At 38.8% G+C, this 16,291-nt stretch overlaps 2 protein-coding genes across 3 annotated transcripts; one reads left to right on the top strand and one right to left on the bottom strand.

The window, feature by feature from the left end:
- Window positions 1-430: 430 nt before the first annotated feature.
- On the bottom strand, window positions 431-5,789 carry LOC147168434 (endonuclease domain-containing 1 protein-like). Of its 2 annotated transcripts, XM_086085470.1 has the most exons (3): window positions 5,347-5,789; window positions 1,995-2,244; window positions 431-1,186 (listed from the first exon to the last, which is right to left on the bottom strand). In XM_086085470.1, the coding sequence occupies exons 2-3, from the start codon at window positions 2,091-2,093 to the stop codon at window positions 581-583; spliced, it is 705 nt and encodes a 234-aa protein (XP_085941596.1). In that variant the 5' UTR covers window positions 2,094-2,244; window positions 5,347-5,789; the 3' UTR covers window positions 431-580. The 2 variants fall into 2 exon arrangements, with proteins under 2 accessions (XP_085941596.1, XP_085941595.1); XM_086085469.1 differs by lacking the exon at window positions 5,347-5,789 and having other exon boundaries at window positions 1,995-2,494.
- LOC147168433 (nuclear factor 7, brain-like) lies at window positions 4,217-13,736 on the top strand. The gene is made up of 6 exons (XM_086085468.1): window positions 4,217-5,851; window positions 8,719-8,814; window positions 11,589-11,822; window positions 11,927-11,949; window positions 12,800-12,915; window positions 12,999-13,736. Exons 1-6 carry the CDS (start codon window positions 5,303-5,305, stop codon window positions 13,565-13,567), a joined length of 1,587 nt encoding a protein of 528 aa, XP_085941594.1. The 5' UTR covers window positions 4,217-5,302; the 3' UTR covers window positions 13,568-13,736.
- Window positions 13,737-16,291: the final 2,555 nt, after the last annotated feature.

Raw genomic sequence — 16,291 nt, 5'->3', positions numbered from 1 at the left:
TGAAGCGGAGCTGTGATTGGTTGTTACCCGAGCAACTGTGATGTCATTTTCACTCGACAAAATGGCCGCCTTCTAAAATTGATAGAAACGGATGGATTTTGTTGCTTAACTCATATTTCACTAACTCAATATTAACAAAAATACCGTATTTAGACTAGTCGGACTGCATAGGACATATGTGTGTAGTTTATTGAGCATATAAATGAAATACAAATCATAAAATAATTATTATTGTCAATATTTTTTTTCCTTCCCGACTACTCAAGAGTTGAGAACTCATACTGGTATCAGTCTGAAAATCGAACATCCCTACTGTACAGTGTACACAGGATGAATGGTTAAACATTTTAAACTTGACACTAGGGGGCGCTTAGCTCACAGTTGCCATTAAAAATGAATGAAAACAAAACCAGGGAGAAATCCTGAGAACTTGGTTTGTTGCAGTTTATTATCAAATCAACACAGATTAACAATTGTACCATTCAGTGGCGTTACATTCAATAAACATTTGGATAATAAGCAATTCAGAACAAAATGATTATGTTGACCACATAACTAGCCATTTGCCGTTAGCATAGAGCTACTGACACTGGCCCTCAAACAAACTGATGGGCATGGCCAACCTTTGTGCCAGGATGCCCTCCAGGGCGTCCAGAGGCATCTTCCTCACATCGTAGCCCAGGAACAAGCTTTTCGCTTTGGGGTTCACTGGAACGATCTCCTCGCTACTGTTGCGGTCGTTTCTGCCCACAGCGGCGTACGTTGGAAACATTGGCTGCACATCCCGAGGAAGCTTGGCCTTATACGACGGGCAGCAGTAGGCGGACCACATGTACTCGGGGACAGACACCCTGTTCTTGATCCAATGAGTGCCACTTGCATAAGGCATGGCCCCTGTGATCACATACATGGGACCCTTGCAGAAGGCCTTGAACTTCTTCAGCACTCCATTTTCCAGAGAATTCCAGGGGCCTGAGTTGGAGCCCGCCTGCTGAGGGACAATATTGGTCAGGGTGAAGGTGGCCACGCGGTCTTGTTGTGTCCTCTGGTGCATGCTGGGATTGAGATGGCCCCTGGTGTAGTTGGAATTCCTGTAATCTGCAAGCACTGCTTGACTTTCTATCACGTTCTGATCCACTGGTGTGTCGAATGGTTTCATTTCAGGGCTGGCGCCGGAGAAAGACAACTGAATAACAGATAACAATGCAATTTATTTTAGACATATGGGAAAGAAAAAAAATAATTCTGATATTTTAGTCAGTACATAATAGGGGTGTGAATTGCCTAGTACCTGGCGATTCGATTCGTATCACGATTCATAGCTCACGATTCAATTTGATTAATCCCGGTACACATCTATAAATTGATTATTGCAATTTTTTTAAACTCAAATTTGGAAAATACTAATCAGTAAACTTGTACATGAACGCTGTAAGAATTGCATGAACATTTATTTATCTGAAAATTCAGGCTTATTATTATTTGCCAGGTTGCAATCTGTTTCATGTTTGAACAGCACTGAAATAAAATATTACGGCTTAATGTTCCATTAATATAACATTCTTCCATGCTTAATGTGTAAATCCTAACCCTAAGTAAGACATTTTGTTGAATATTCCCATTAAAAAAATGGATGTTTAAAAATCGATTCGGCCGCATATCGAATCGATTCGAGAATTGTGCGCTGTAATATCGCGATATATTGCCGAATCGATTTTTTCTTACACCCCTGGTATATAAACTCAATGACTTATTACAGTACATTTTGTATAGAAAGAGCTTTTACTGTGGTGATGCATATACAACAAATTGGGTTTTCCTTCTGATGTAGCTGTAAAGTTATAATGTGCCAAACTGATAATACAGACATGCATTTCTAATATTATAATAAACAAATGCTCTCATCACATATTACATTATTATATTTATGAATCTAATATGGCTTAACTCCAAATGACATACTGTACACATTAGTGTGTAGACATTTCTCTTACCTGTGGCTCGTACATCCAGGTGGAATTGGGTCGTTTTCCTTTTGCAGAGCCGATTAAATATGCAGAGTACAAAGGTATGCGACGCTGACGGTGGTACATGCCGGCAAAGCGGTACTGGTTTTCAAAGCGCTGGCATATAGGCTGGTATCCCGCTGCATTTACACCCTTCGGTGGGGTTCTCTTATAGAAGAAATCCAAGCATTTGGAGAAGTCCTGGTGGATCTCTCCGAGGACGAGACAGTCGAACCAGCTAAAGAGCAGAAAGAGAGCTCCAATGGAGGAATACATTTTGTACGAATGAGGCATTCTGCAGAATGTCTGCTGGAGAGAGACACTTGAATGTCCTTCGGTTTTCATTTATATACAGACAGAAGGAACCCAGCAAACTTCCCCTCTTGACCACCAGTCAGCATCTTCTGGGAACTATTTTGTAGAATCAGAAAAATTTGTCAATGCGTATTACAAACGTCACAGGGTAAATTCTGCCCAAGACATTTTCAGAATCCATACATAACACTATAAGATTTTAAATAAATGTCCTTGGTCGTCTATGAAATTGAAAAAAAGAAAATAGTGGTTAACAATTTTCTAAAATATTGCAATGAGGGCTGGAAGAAAATCTATTTTTTTCTTGTTTCCATGCCTAAGTTATAATGAGCTGAATAATGCAGCCTTAGACGCATGTTCTGGCCCAATTCCGATGATATGCTTTTATCCCAATTTTTGACTGTCTATTTCCAAATACAGATGCTCAAATTAAGTCCTTCACTGCCATTGACGGCTTTAAACGTCAAAAATTCATTTGAACTATTTCTATTAGTTTAACCTTTCCCCCCCCCCACACACTTTTGTTAACAAGAGTATGAAAACCGATTAATTACAATAATTTTTTAAAATCTTAATTAATAATCTTTTCTTTTCTTTTAAATTCATTCACTGCCATTGACGGCAATAAACGTGAAAAATTTGTTTTAACTATTTCTATTAGTTTAAAATTGTTTCCACTTTTGTTAAGAGTATGAAAACCTATATTTTTTTATATTGTACATTTAGAAGAGATCAAATTTGTGATTAATCGTGAGTTAATTAGTGAAGTTGTGCGATTAAATACAATTAAAAAATGTAATCGCCTGACACCCCAAATTTTTAGTAATCTTTTTTTTTTATTATATATATATATGAATTTATGGCAGGGAATGAGTTAAAAGTGTCAACACTAGCAGTGACAGCATGGATGTAAATAATAATACAAATACTACAGTTGTGCTCACCACTACTACTACTAGGAATATGTAAACCTATGAGCACAACTGATTTGTAAGATGCCCGATTCCAAACTAAAGATAGCCTGTTTAATTGCACGAGTTTGTTTCTACTTGCGATGCCACGACACATATTCAAATTGTGCCACTTGAGAATAAACATTTTGAACCAGCACTTGAATTGTGACTCAATTCCACATCATCGGCAGAATTAACAATCACACCCCGAGTCCCGTATGTCTGGCTAAGGCTGCATGATGCCACCGTCACATTCATGAGAGATTTTTTTTATTGTCCCATCTTGTTTTCATTCTGACTCTCCATCTTATATTTAGTCATCGAAACTTCCCTTGTCGTGGGAACAAGACAGCATTTTCCTAAACATGCTGGAACACAGTCTGTTTCCTGTTCTGTTATTTGTGGGGAAGTCCTCGCTTTCAGACACTTTTTTTTCCCCTACTCAATTTCTGTATGTAAAGGTCATAGGGCAACCATGTGGGACATCACAGCCCAAGCAATAGGACGGGCATGCCCCTGATGTGTCACATGAGTAGAACGCGTCATGAGTCATGTGTTGGTGTCAACATACTTCTAAAGTGAAGTCACGTTTGACTGCTTTTACATCTCCGATGGAATTTTTCTTTTGAGTGTTTCATGCTGGTTTTTTTTTTTCTTTCACAGCATCTGAACGAATGAATAAATGTGTTTCAGTATATTGAAGTTATTGATTACAAAGCTACTTACTGGTAGTGAAGAAAGCAAGACCTTACAAATACAAATAAAATATGTGACTTTTATAATACTTGCCTGTAGGGTTTGACAGTTTATGGTCTATATCTAAAGAGCATTCTGGGTATGGAAATAAATCATGAAAAAAAAAGAAGTCTGTAGAACCTGTTATGATAATTTGGCATTTCCTGGTGATTATGTAAGGCAGGAAGAACAGAGCTTTATCATTTGTTACAGTCTGAAGTAAAACCTGCTGAATAAGATATTTTGACAGCCAAGTGTCAGTAAGTCATGCTTCATATGTCTGAGTCTGAGTTTTTGTTTTTAATTCTCCTCCTCTCCTTCTCTGCATATGAAGTCAGGATTTCCTGAAGAGGTTTTGGTAAACGTAAGTTGCACTTGACGTCTTTGTGTCTACTGTGCTGCTGTTGATGACAAATAATGAGCAAATTTTATAATGTGACAAAACATTATTTAAAAAAAAAACACATCCACGATTCCATTAACTCAGCTGCATGGGCACAAATCACTCCTTTCTTTGTCTTATAATTAGTGTTGCTTTATTGCACCGTTTGATGACAGTTTGTTTAAGTGACTGTTTTTGCATCCTTGGATAAAATAATCATGTCATTACAGTATCATCACTGTTTTGTTGTTGTTGTTGTTTTTACTGTTCAGTAATCAATTTGAACATGAAATACAGTATATTTATGTACATACTGTTATTGAAAATGATTTGTAGATCATTGTATTCTGTTTTTATTTGTATTTAATCCACCTCCCAACTTCATTGGAATTGGCATTTGCGCTTTATTGTAATATAACAATTGTGTATTTAATGGCATTTTAAATATTTTATTATAATTACCCAATTGTTTGAGATACTTTACATTAATAGGGAAAAATATACATTAATAAGAGAAGGGGGGAGGGCCTTTTTTTTATATGAAAATGCTTGGTGCGTTTTAATAATTTGCCCACCACTACTTTAATGGCCAAAGAAAAGTGGCCTTATTTTGTGAGCTTACTTGCACACTGCCTCGAAAGTCATTACTGTACTGTTGTACTGTAAATATCTGCCGCTAGTGGTTGCTTGTGACTGTGAGGCATCGAGCAGTCACCGTGCTTGTTGCTGCACGTCTTCCTGAGTAGGGTTGGTTTAGAGACGAGAGCTCAGACCACGCCTTTTCTTTCCGCTCGTCCTGTTGTCAACTCTTGCGCAGACTAGTCTAGCAGTCATGCTAGTGTTGCGTTAAAGGACAAGTCGAGTCGGTTCTTGTCCCCGCACGACGACTATGTGCACACAGGAAGACAATTATGGCGGAGGCCGGCGCACTTGAGGAGCTCCAGTCGGAACTCACCTGCCCGGTGTGTCTGGAGATCTTCCGCGATCCTGTCATCCTCGAGTGCGGGCACCACTTCTGCCAGGTTTGCATCGTTCAATGCTGGGAGGCCAAGTCGGACGAGCAGTCCACTTGCCCCAAGTGCCGCAAAACTTGCGCGCGCAAACTGCGACCCAACTCGCTCCTGTGTAACGTGGTGGACAGCGTGCGTCGAGCACAGGCCATGGACACTGCCGCCGGGGGTGGGGCGGGAGCGCCGCCGCCGCCGCCGCCCGCCTGGGACCCGGATTTTCCGCTGGAGTTGCTGGAGGAGAGGGAGCCTGGGTCCAGCATGAGCAGCGTCGCCTCGTCCGTCGGGCACTGGCCGCGCCTGTGCGGAATGGACATGTGCGAGGAACATGAGGAGAAACTCAAACTTTACTGCGAGGACGACCAGCTGCCTATATGTCTGGTTTGTGGCATGTCCCGAGACCACAAGACGCACAACGTCATCCCCATTAACGAGGCCTTTGAGAACTATAAGGTATCTATCCGTGTAATGTATAAAAAAGAAAAAGAAAAACACGAATTAAAGATCTTTAATAATGTGTTGTACTTAAGTTTAATACAACTGAACGAACTATAGGGAGACAGGGGCTAGTTGTATCACTTTTTATACTCCTATATATTCAATCAATCAATACATCATATGTAAACAAAATGTATACCAGATGAAAGACCAAAGTCTTGGGTATATATTTTTTGTATTCATGTAATTTTCATACTTTGTGTTAGTGCAGAGTTATACGCCATCAAATAGAGGGAGTGAACATGTGACATGTTGGCTCGCCAATGGGTAAGTTGTCACATTATATGGGGTAAGATGTCACAATGGATTTTGCAGCTAATAAAACAAGGACAAAATTGTCATTGTTCTCCTGTTTTTTTGTGTTTTTTATTACAGCCAGATAAATTGTTTATCATTGATCTTGAAAATGTACCATAGTCATTGAGCAAACTTTTAACAAAAATATTATGAAATAGATTAAAGTCCTTAGGAACTGCTGGCTTTTAGGTAATAGCTCTCAGCCTCAAATGTCTGTTTTGCTTCCCTTAAACTGTACATTTGAGATTAAATTGAATTAAAAATAATAATAAAGCATTTCGGTTAATGGATGGATGTTTCATCATGAAACTTAAACCAGTCCTGACATGTGGCCATACTGCAGTTCCAACAACTGGAAAATACATTTTTAAACAATGAAACAAAACCTGGCAAACTAATTTCCTCACTCTTCAGACTTATCTGATTCTGAAGAACAATTCTGGCATAGGTAAACTGTGTTGCCACTGCCAGAGGTGCATTTTTCTTTGGCCAATTCTTTGCATATGTGACAACTAACCCCAAAATGACTGAGACAAGTTGCCCCAAACTACCACGTTGGCTAATACTTGCTCTAGTTTAAAGTTAGTTTAAAACAGTGGCTGAGGCATGACAAGATGCTTGAATCACTCTTCTAACGAGTCCACATGATTTGCTGCTAGAATTTGTCTATGTACGACGCCTGTTTTAAAATATATGAAGTTGAGAAATTTTTACTTTGGGTTGTGCAAAATAGATAACTGGCACTCATGTCGGCTCACAATGTGCTATTCTCTTCTCAGACAGTACACAACCCCTGACGAAGAAAACTAGTATTCCACTTTTTCGTTGCGCTCTCTGGTGGAGAAGAAAATTACAATGTGAGAACTTACCCATGATACAACTAGCCCCGGTCTCCCTACTTAAAACGACTGCATTTGAAAAGTAAAAAGTACTGTATATTAAAAGTAAAAATGTACTGTACTGGATCAAAACAAATGTTAAACAGATGTATGCATATCTACAAGTTTCATTCTAATATGTATTTAAAAAAAGTGATTCTTTCACGTGCCACTATTGGGAGGTCACGTGCCACGAGTGTCAACGGTGGTCCATTGTCAATTTTAAGAGTCAGTAGAAAAATCCTATTTTTTGAACGAAAAACACTTCTTTTTTTAACACACTACAATAGCTAGACTATCATTACTTATTAGTTTTTTTTGTTTTGTTTTTTACTGTATTTAATTTCAGTTTTCTTTTTTAATGCTGTTATCGTCATTGGGGGGAAAACAGTGCTTTTTTAAAATTTCATTTTTTATAAAGAAGTCATTTCCAAATGACCCCAAACTTTAGATCAGTAGGGTACATAGTACATATTATTATTGCTGTCAGCCAGGATCCTTGCATCTCCAAAATAATTTCTTTCCATCTTGCGAGAAGTGCCAAACATCATATTGCTTAAGTTAGAATGACACCTTATACTGCTCTCATATATCCATGCCAGCAAAACATCAACACAACACCTGCACCCCAAAATCAAGCTCTGTGAAGTGAACACAATATAGCCGATCAAAGAAGCACTCTGACTGACAAACAAGGCCTTACCTTTGTGGCTGATGCACTTAACAGAGCTATCCACTTTTAACATAAACAGGCTTACACAAATGTGTGTAACTAAACTATCATTATTTGTCTAAAGAAAAAACATGAGGGAATAGACCGTTTTCTGACACTTCTCACACAGTTCAAACATGCAACAGCATGAATAGATTTGTTCTCAAGCTAGAGTATTTCCAAATCTTTGAATTGGTTAATATATAAAAAAATAACAGACCACGTGGCGACAGACCAAATGTATTGTGTTGTGAAAAAATGTGACTTTGACCATATTTGGACATACGGAGTTTCAGACAGACATCGATAATATATGCATACACCCATATATATAATTGCAGTATGTACATACACATACAGTATTTCCATGCGTGCATTCACACACATATAGTATTATACAAACCTCTCTCATTTAGTGGCACTACAAAGCGTGTCCAAACCTTTGAATGGCAGTGTATTCCTCACTACATACAAATGAGCAAAATATAACTAAAAAATACATTAAAAAAAATATTCAATGGGTGTGCCATATTCTTAACTGATTGAAAACCTGTCCTACTTTGTAATTCTATTCACATGTCACTTTTGGCATGAACAAACTGGATTTTCATAAACCGCGGCATGGTTTGAATTATTTTCAAAAAGCAGATGAGCCAGTTTGCAACCTCCAGCCACTTTAGTGTCTTGCAGGAATTCAGCAAACCAGTGTGAGGTCTTGCAACTCTTCCTATTGGACGCCTCTGATAAAAACGGACTTTTTTTCTTTCTTTCTTTTTTTTAAACTGGAGCTGAATTGGCAGTTTTGTTCGAGTTTCTGGGTTGGACTTGTGTCATATGAATGCCATTACGGATGAGTGTTGTTGAAGGAGAAAAAGTGGGGGCTTTAATCCAGTTGATTTCTGCAGTGTTTTGAATGTGGTTCTTTCTTCCTACAGGATAAACTGTCCGTGGCTCTGGAGAGAGTTCAGCAGCAGTCAGAAGACGCCTCACTTTTCCAAAAAAACACAAATGAAAAAATCCTTCTCATTAAGGTAGGGGTTGTTGTTTTTTGGATGGTGACACAAATCTCACTCCCTATAAAACAGGAATAAGCTACATCAAACCTAACCTGCCTTAATCAAACTCACAAATGAACATCTGGCTACTCATTGCAACATTACAGAACACCTCCCAATTACGTAACATAACACAGTGACATTTTGATTAAGAACGCCTTTGTAAAATGCAAATGGAGACTCAGACATGGCACACTGGAGGTGGGACATGAACACGTCAAGTCATGTTTGTCTTTCGCGCACACACACAGAAGCCGAACGGACATATTTCGAAGTGCATGCCAGACTGACTTCAGTTAGGCTGGGCTGCTTCAAAATAGAGCTGTGTGTGTTAAACAGAGATATGAAAGGTAAGTAGCACATTGACTGTTTGGAAACTACCAGATAAGTCCACATACACTATCTTTGCTCAAAGCTACAACACTTGCAAAATAATATTTAAAATTGCCTTATGCTTGCTTAACCCTATATGTTGGGCCCCTCCGCTGTTTGACCCAGTTTTAATGCATAGGCACCCATTTTCACTTCTATTTCTGTCTGTGTGAAAGGATGTGAGTATATAACTTGAAGGGGAAGTTTGCCAACTCTCCTCTTCCTGTCTCTGTGTTTCTTTTTGTGTGTTTTGTGTCGGATTTAGTGTCATGCTTTCTCCAAAAGTATACCGTTTTGTGTTTAAAAGCACTGGTATAAGGAATTATAGAGCAACTTCTCAAATTGTGATTCCTAACCACTCTGCCAATTATCCAATTTCATGTGATTGCTCCCAAAAAAATACATTTTGCCCACTCAAATAATATATCATTGTTTGACTACACATACAATTCTGTAGAGTAAATTTGACTCTATTTATAGTGGGACCAAAATAAAATCAGTTTTAGAGTAGGCTAATATTTACACTTGGCAGAAAGTAAAATAAAGAATACAAATAAATAAATAAATAAAAGTCACTCAACGCTTGAGGAACAAACTCACAACCTTCAGCTTGGGAGACTGTCACGCTACCACCTGAGCGTTGCCGCGCCTACTGTTTGCTTATATCCAAGAAGAGACAAAACACATTGTTTTTGGTCTTGGAGTTGCGAAGATTCCAGCAGATAACATGAGCGATATACTAACACAACAGGAGCTGCGTGGCTCAGGGAGTAGATCGGCTGTCTCCCAACCTGAAGTTGTGGGCTTGTTACTTAACCCTTGAGTGACATTTTTATTTATTTATTTATTTACTTTTTATTCTACTCCCTTCCAGGTGTAGATTTGACCAAATAGACTCAGTTTAGAGTAAAAAATGTACTCTAGAACAATTGAATGCTCCTCCATTAGATGTCAGACAGTACAATAAACCTGTCGCCATTCATACTACCAAATAAGTGATGGCTTCCTGAGAGTACCAGTTCTGTGTTCAAATAAACCGGCCCAGATTTCACAATGGTTAAATCATTTTGAGAATAAATTGAGTCAAGATGATCATGTTCACAGTATAAATACATTATCAAAAAAAAATTTTTGGTGGTGTTCCATGAGTTTTCTTGAAAATGAAATGAAATGCTGCTCACATGACACAGGTCGAAGACGTCACAATAATTGGTCGTGGGGTGGAGGGGGAATGTGCCACTAAAATCGTATAAAACATTTAAGTTTGAATCACTGTCATGAATGCCATCTTGATCATCATTAGATGAACTCTGTGTATAGTGTTTTCCTATGTCTCAGCGTTTAATTACTTTTTTTGTGATAATTAAATTTTCCAAAAGCCATCCATACTTTACCGATAGACCGCTATGTTTATTTTATTTTTTCCAGGGCCGATACAGATTAGTCAAAGAGGCCAATAACTGATATTTGGAGCCGATATTCATTTTCGCTAAAAGGGAAAAATATTGGTGTCAAAATTAAAACAATTGATACAAATGTTTTAAAAAATATATAACAAAAAGTTCAGGGTCCTCTCAGGGTCATTAGCATGTCAAACAAAGTTAAATAAAAACTTAAAACAAAGAAATAGCTCCCTTTTTTCTCCAGAAAATAATGTTTCCCAAATTTTCAAAACATTTGAAATACTACATTTTTACTTATTTCGTTTTTATTTCTCACAAAAACAGAAGGTACAGAGAGTTCCCAGTGTCAGCAGTCTCTCATAAAGTTAATTGAAAATTGTAATTAATAGTTCTCTGAAGTCAACACAGTTTTACATTGATCTGTTATCGGCCGTATGACTCTTCAAAAAAGCCAATGTGGATATTCGTCAAAATGCTGAATATGCAGTAGGCAACGGCAATCGGACTGTGAATGTGTGTTTGGTGATGGTCCGAGGGGCAGTAGGCGCACACTGGCAGCCACGCTTCCGTCCCGTCAGCCTGCCCCAGGGCAGCTGTGGCTACTTAATTAGCTTACCGCCCCCACAGTGTGAATGTGTGAATGTGTGAGTGCATGAATAATGTATCCATTCCATTAAAGTAAAGCGTCTTTGAGTGTCTAGAAAAGCGCTATATAAATCTGATGCATTATTATTATTATTATTATTATTATTAATAGTAGTAGTATTCTGGTGTGCCGATGGCAGTTGAGCTTGAACAAATATGCATGCAGCACTACATTTTGACTAGTTGTTGCTGGTCAACTAATGCTAATGCCAATGCCTGACTAATGCTGAGGTGCCCATAAGCCCCCTCCAGCATGTGGGTAACCTCAGTCATAATAATAATAATAATAAAAGATGGAATTAAATGGATGTGTGACTCCTTTCCACTCAGGAGCGAGCAGGGGATCTGGAGGAGATGGTCACTGCGGAGTTTGACCGTCTGAGGGAGTTCCTCCAGAAGGAGGAGGACCGCATTAAGCAGAAATTGCAGAAGCAAAAGGAGGAGAAACTCACCGAGTTGGAGGAGGCGCTCACAGAAGCCACGCAGCAAATTAGCCAGCTGGAAAGCATCGCCGACCAGCTCCGGGTCAAACTGATGGAGGAAGAAAACCCTGAGCAACTCAAGGTAAGAGAGTGGAAATGTTTTGGGATGTCAGAATGTTGATGTGAATTGCGAGTACGAAGGAAGTGATGTAAGCATTACAAACCTGTTTTTGTTGTCTGTTTTAGGGGATTAAAGATTTTATTGGCGGGTGAGTACTAACACTAATTATGTATGATACTTTTATGTCATTTTTGTGTTTTATGATTGATCACATGACATTCATCCATTGAAACACTTTTTTGGTCAACTTGACTTGTTGTATTGCAGCTGGTTTACCACTAGAGGGCAGATTGATATAAGCCATGACATGGGCAATGGGCAAGGACCTTGAAAGTCATGTTTAATGATATGATGATCTAAATTAATGAGGTTTCATATCCACTCCCCAACTGCATCATTTAGTACAGTCTTATAGCCAATATCCATAATAACCACCTTATTTATGTGTGTGTCTTTCCTTAATCTTAATTTCCCTAATTTTGGAACAGTCCTTGACATCTTTTAATTGAAGACATCTCACTTTTTATTTTATTTTATTGAGAATACCTTGAAAGGGATCTATTTTATTTCTAGTTCCAGATCAACGCTAATGTATTTGGAGTAATCTAAATTAATATGATTTAAGCAATTAAGAGACTGAGTTTGTATCAGGGCCACCCTGGGGGGAAAAATGGTTACCGGGTACACTAAAGGGTAATGTAATTTTATGGGAATAAAATCATATATTTTTGAGAAAAAAAGACATATTACAAGAATCACGATAAAAACTGTACTTGTGGAAAGGTTTATGTCTCTTCCAGAGAAATAACCACATAAGTTTGGGTGTAAAAATCACATCTAACAACCAACAGGAATGTAGACTTTTGCATATGACTTTAAAGGTCCAACAAATTTTCAAAAATCATTGGCATTCTTGCGTTAATAAAAATGTACCTTTACACTTTTTGGCCTCGGTTGTCACTTTTGAAATACTGAGTCATTCTTTTTTTCCTTTTCAGGGCTGAGAGCTTGTTTGAGCGCCCCCCAGAGGTGAGTGTGGATCTACAGTCAGGAGAGTTTGTGGGACCTTTGCAGTACAGGACCTGGAGGGAAATGAGTGCAGTTTTTCAGCCTGGTACAAATGCACACACACACACATGCACAACACATCCAAATGTTTTGATGTGAGAGTGAATATATTCTCTCTAATATTCGTAGCTGTGACTGCGGTGTCCCTGGACCCAAACACGGCCTACCCCTGCCTGTGGGTTTCCTTATGTCGCACCACCGTCCAGGTGGGTAAAATCCAGCCCAACCTGCCCAACAACCCAGAACGCTTCACTCGCTACAACATTGTCCTCGGCTCGGAGGCCTTTTCCTCGGGCAGACACTACTGGGAGGTGGAGGTGGGCTCCAAGACGGCGTGGGGTCTCGGCGTGGCCCGAGCCTCTGTCAACAGGAAGGATGAGATCAACCTCTGCCCCGAGGACGGTTTCTGGACCCTGGTGCTGAGGGACAACGGAGATGGCACCTGCGAATACGAAGCATGCACGGACACAGAGGAGGATAGCTTGATATATCCTGCCAAGCCCCCCAGGCGGGTGGGCGTCTATCTGGACTGCGGCCGCGGTGAAGTGGCCTTTTATGACGCCGGAGACATGAGCCACCTGTTCACCTTCTATGATGCCAAATTCGATGAGCCAGTTTACCCATACTTTAATCCCTGGCCTATTATTAACGGCTACAATTGGGAGCCGCTGACCATTGTCACGCCGCATTGGGGATAGATGAGTCAGCACATTTTGATTTGACAAGATGTCGAAACAAGTTTTCTGTGTAAATATAATAGTGTTGAGAAAAGTGTGCATATTTGTGTTTGCCATTTGCAAATTAAAATATTCAGTTTTTTTAACCTATATGCTCTGAAAAAATAAATAAAAAATGAATAACAGTGTTGGTTTGGTGCCATCTTGGTGATGATGTGAAATGAGACGCTCTACTGTTCGCATTTATACAGTAGTCCTTTGCCACCATCTAGTGGCATCAATAGGCAATTACAGTACAATATTAACCTTTTTGGGGAGGGGGGCATTGATTACTCGCAGATTTTTGCTGATACGGCTCGGTCCCTATCCCCCACAAAATGCTGGGGTTCATTTTTAATGTGTTACCCCCAAAAAATAAAAGGATAAACGCAAAAAAACAAACAATAAAGGACAAAGGTTATACAGTACATTTAGGGCCCAAGCACCAGGTGGTGCGAAGCCCTCTTGGAACCAGTTTATTATTATTATTATTATTATTGCCTTTGGGTGGCCTTATCCTGGTAAAAACAAATGTATTTTAGAGTTCCCATTCCAAACACGACCACCTGCAAAACTCAATGCTTAAAAAAACATTTTTTTAAATAAAAATCTGCTTTCAATGCTTGTCCGACAGATCAACATAAAATTGGATGGACACGTTTATCATAAAAGGACACAAAAACACGTCTCAAGGACTCTTGCTTGAATTTGAAAAGAAAGTAGGCCATTATGATTTTGGGTGAATTCCAGAGCTCATGCTTATACAAACTCCTACTCAGAAATTTGCACAGATGATCCCGAATGAAAAAGAGCCTTGATTTGAAGATTGGCAGAAATTCATTACAGGGTTTGCTGTTGGACTAAGAACTGAATATAAAATACATTTTAAAAACTTTTAAGGAGTACATAAAGAAGTATAATATCAGAATGGCTTTTGAATTTTAGGACTCTTCTTGGTGCAATATGTTAATACACTGGTATATGTTTTACAATGTTATTCAAATACTTAACTGCACCTAAAGCTTTTAACACCATGTTTTGTGTCATTTTTACAAGTTGTGAATTTCAATTTGAACATCTATTCAATATCCTTGATATCCAGCTTAAGCTTCAAGTACCAGTATAATTATATTTCTCACAATTACGACAATTCAGCTCACTCGTGCGCTGAACTGCCTTACATGTAGCGCAAGTTGGAGATTGAATAAAGCTCAAACAGCTTTCCATGTTTGATTGTTTTTTTCCCCCAACAAGATATGAATTGGTGCTGCTTTGTATATTTTGCTGCTAGACGGCGACCAGAATAAGGAATAAGGAGGCACAATGTTTTTTTGTGTTATTGTTATAATGAAGAAGAACCTACCATTTGTAGTACTGTTTCATCCTACAGCTATAAATATCTTATGTCCAAGTTAATCAACTGATTAGATGTCACCTCATACGTCACAACACGTACTAAGAGCTTCTTTTACCGTGCCAGCTTGATAAACAACTTTGGTGCTAGTAGAGTCAATTGGATATCTGTCACCTGTAATACAAACAAATAAATAATGAGAAGAATGTGTCTATTATTCATGGCTGATTGTAGACTCCTTTTATTGGCCTGCAAGTTAGTCAAAGTGTCCTGATCTCTAATTTGATCTCATTGCAGGCCACTTAACACGCAGTAACACAAGCCCTTGCTACTGAATTACATCTGGGATGATGCTCCCGGTCTCATTCAGCCTTGTCTTTATTCTGATATACACAAAAGGGATTGGAGAATGCTTTTTTTTTTGTTTCAGCAAATGAAACAAGGTCCATAAAAGCATACAATGTTGAGTATGGTGTGGAAGAACTTGAAATCCCTGAGCTTCCTTAACCCCATCAAACACAGTATTTGGGGAAAGTCCTCTCTGCTACCAAGCATGATCAAGCTCTGGTTTTAAACGGCTGTGTGTTTTCATCGTTTTCTGTAAATGTAGCTGTTATTCTGCCTCGGCCCAGGATTTCACCTCGCCCGACTCATGAATAATCAAAAAAGGGCGAGAGATTTAGGCCTCTTTTGTGTACTGACACAAGGTCACTGATTGCTCTACGTGCATATACAGTACATAGAAAACTGATTGCTTTGTCTGTTAGAGTGGGAGAACATGCGCAAAAATATGTTGACATGCTTGGCTTTGTGTGATCTAAAAATAGAGATGAAACATTCACCTGTGTGCACATTGTGCTCAGTGGTGCTTGCGGGATGAGATTATGCACGCAGGACCTCTTTGAGGTGATGTGGTTGAGCCCAAACAAATGATTGGATAGCAGCTGAGTTTACGTGCAAAAAAAACCCAAACAAACACAATAACACCATAGCATCCCTACAGCGTGTCATGTAACAAAATGGATAGCTGACCGAGGCAAATGGGAAATAATCCAATTGTTGTCCCAACAAAGGATTTGGATATGAAAAGAGGATTTTAAGGCAGACAGATGTAGAGAGAAAGGTGGGAAATGAGATATATAAGGTACAATGAGAATTTGCGTTGTAAAATTCCGGGTGTTTTTTAAATTAATGGTTATTTTTGGGAATAAGTTAGAAAAAAGCAGGAATTTACAAATTTGAAGGTTGGCCTTGATAAGAAACTTCAAGTATTGGCCAAGTGAAAATAAATTTGACGCCGACACAGAGAAGAGTGTTGTTAACAATAATACCAAATTGAAGTATATAAAATA

This window comes from Leptonotus elevatus, chromosome 9, assembly GCF_054856555.1.
Source record: "Leptonotus elevatus isolate MCC_2025b chromosome 9, RoL_Lele_1.0, whole genome shotgun sequence".
NCBI classification, from domain to species: Eukaryota; Metazoa; Chordata; class Actinopteri; order Syngnathiformes; family Syngnathidae; genus Leptonotus; species Leptonotus elevatus.
This window is presented reverse-complemented; position numbering and strand designations above follow the sequence as displayed.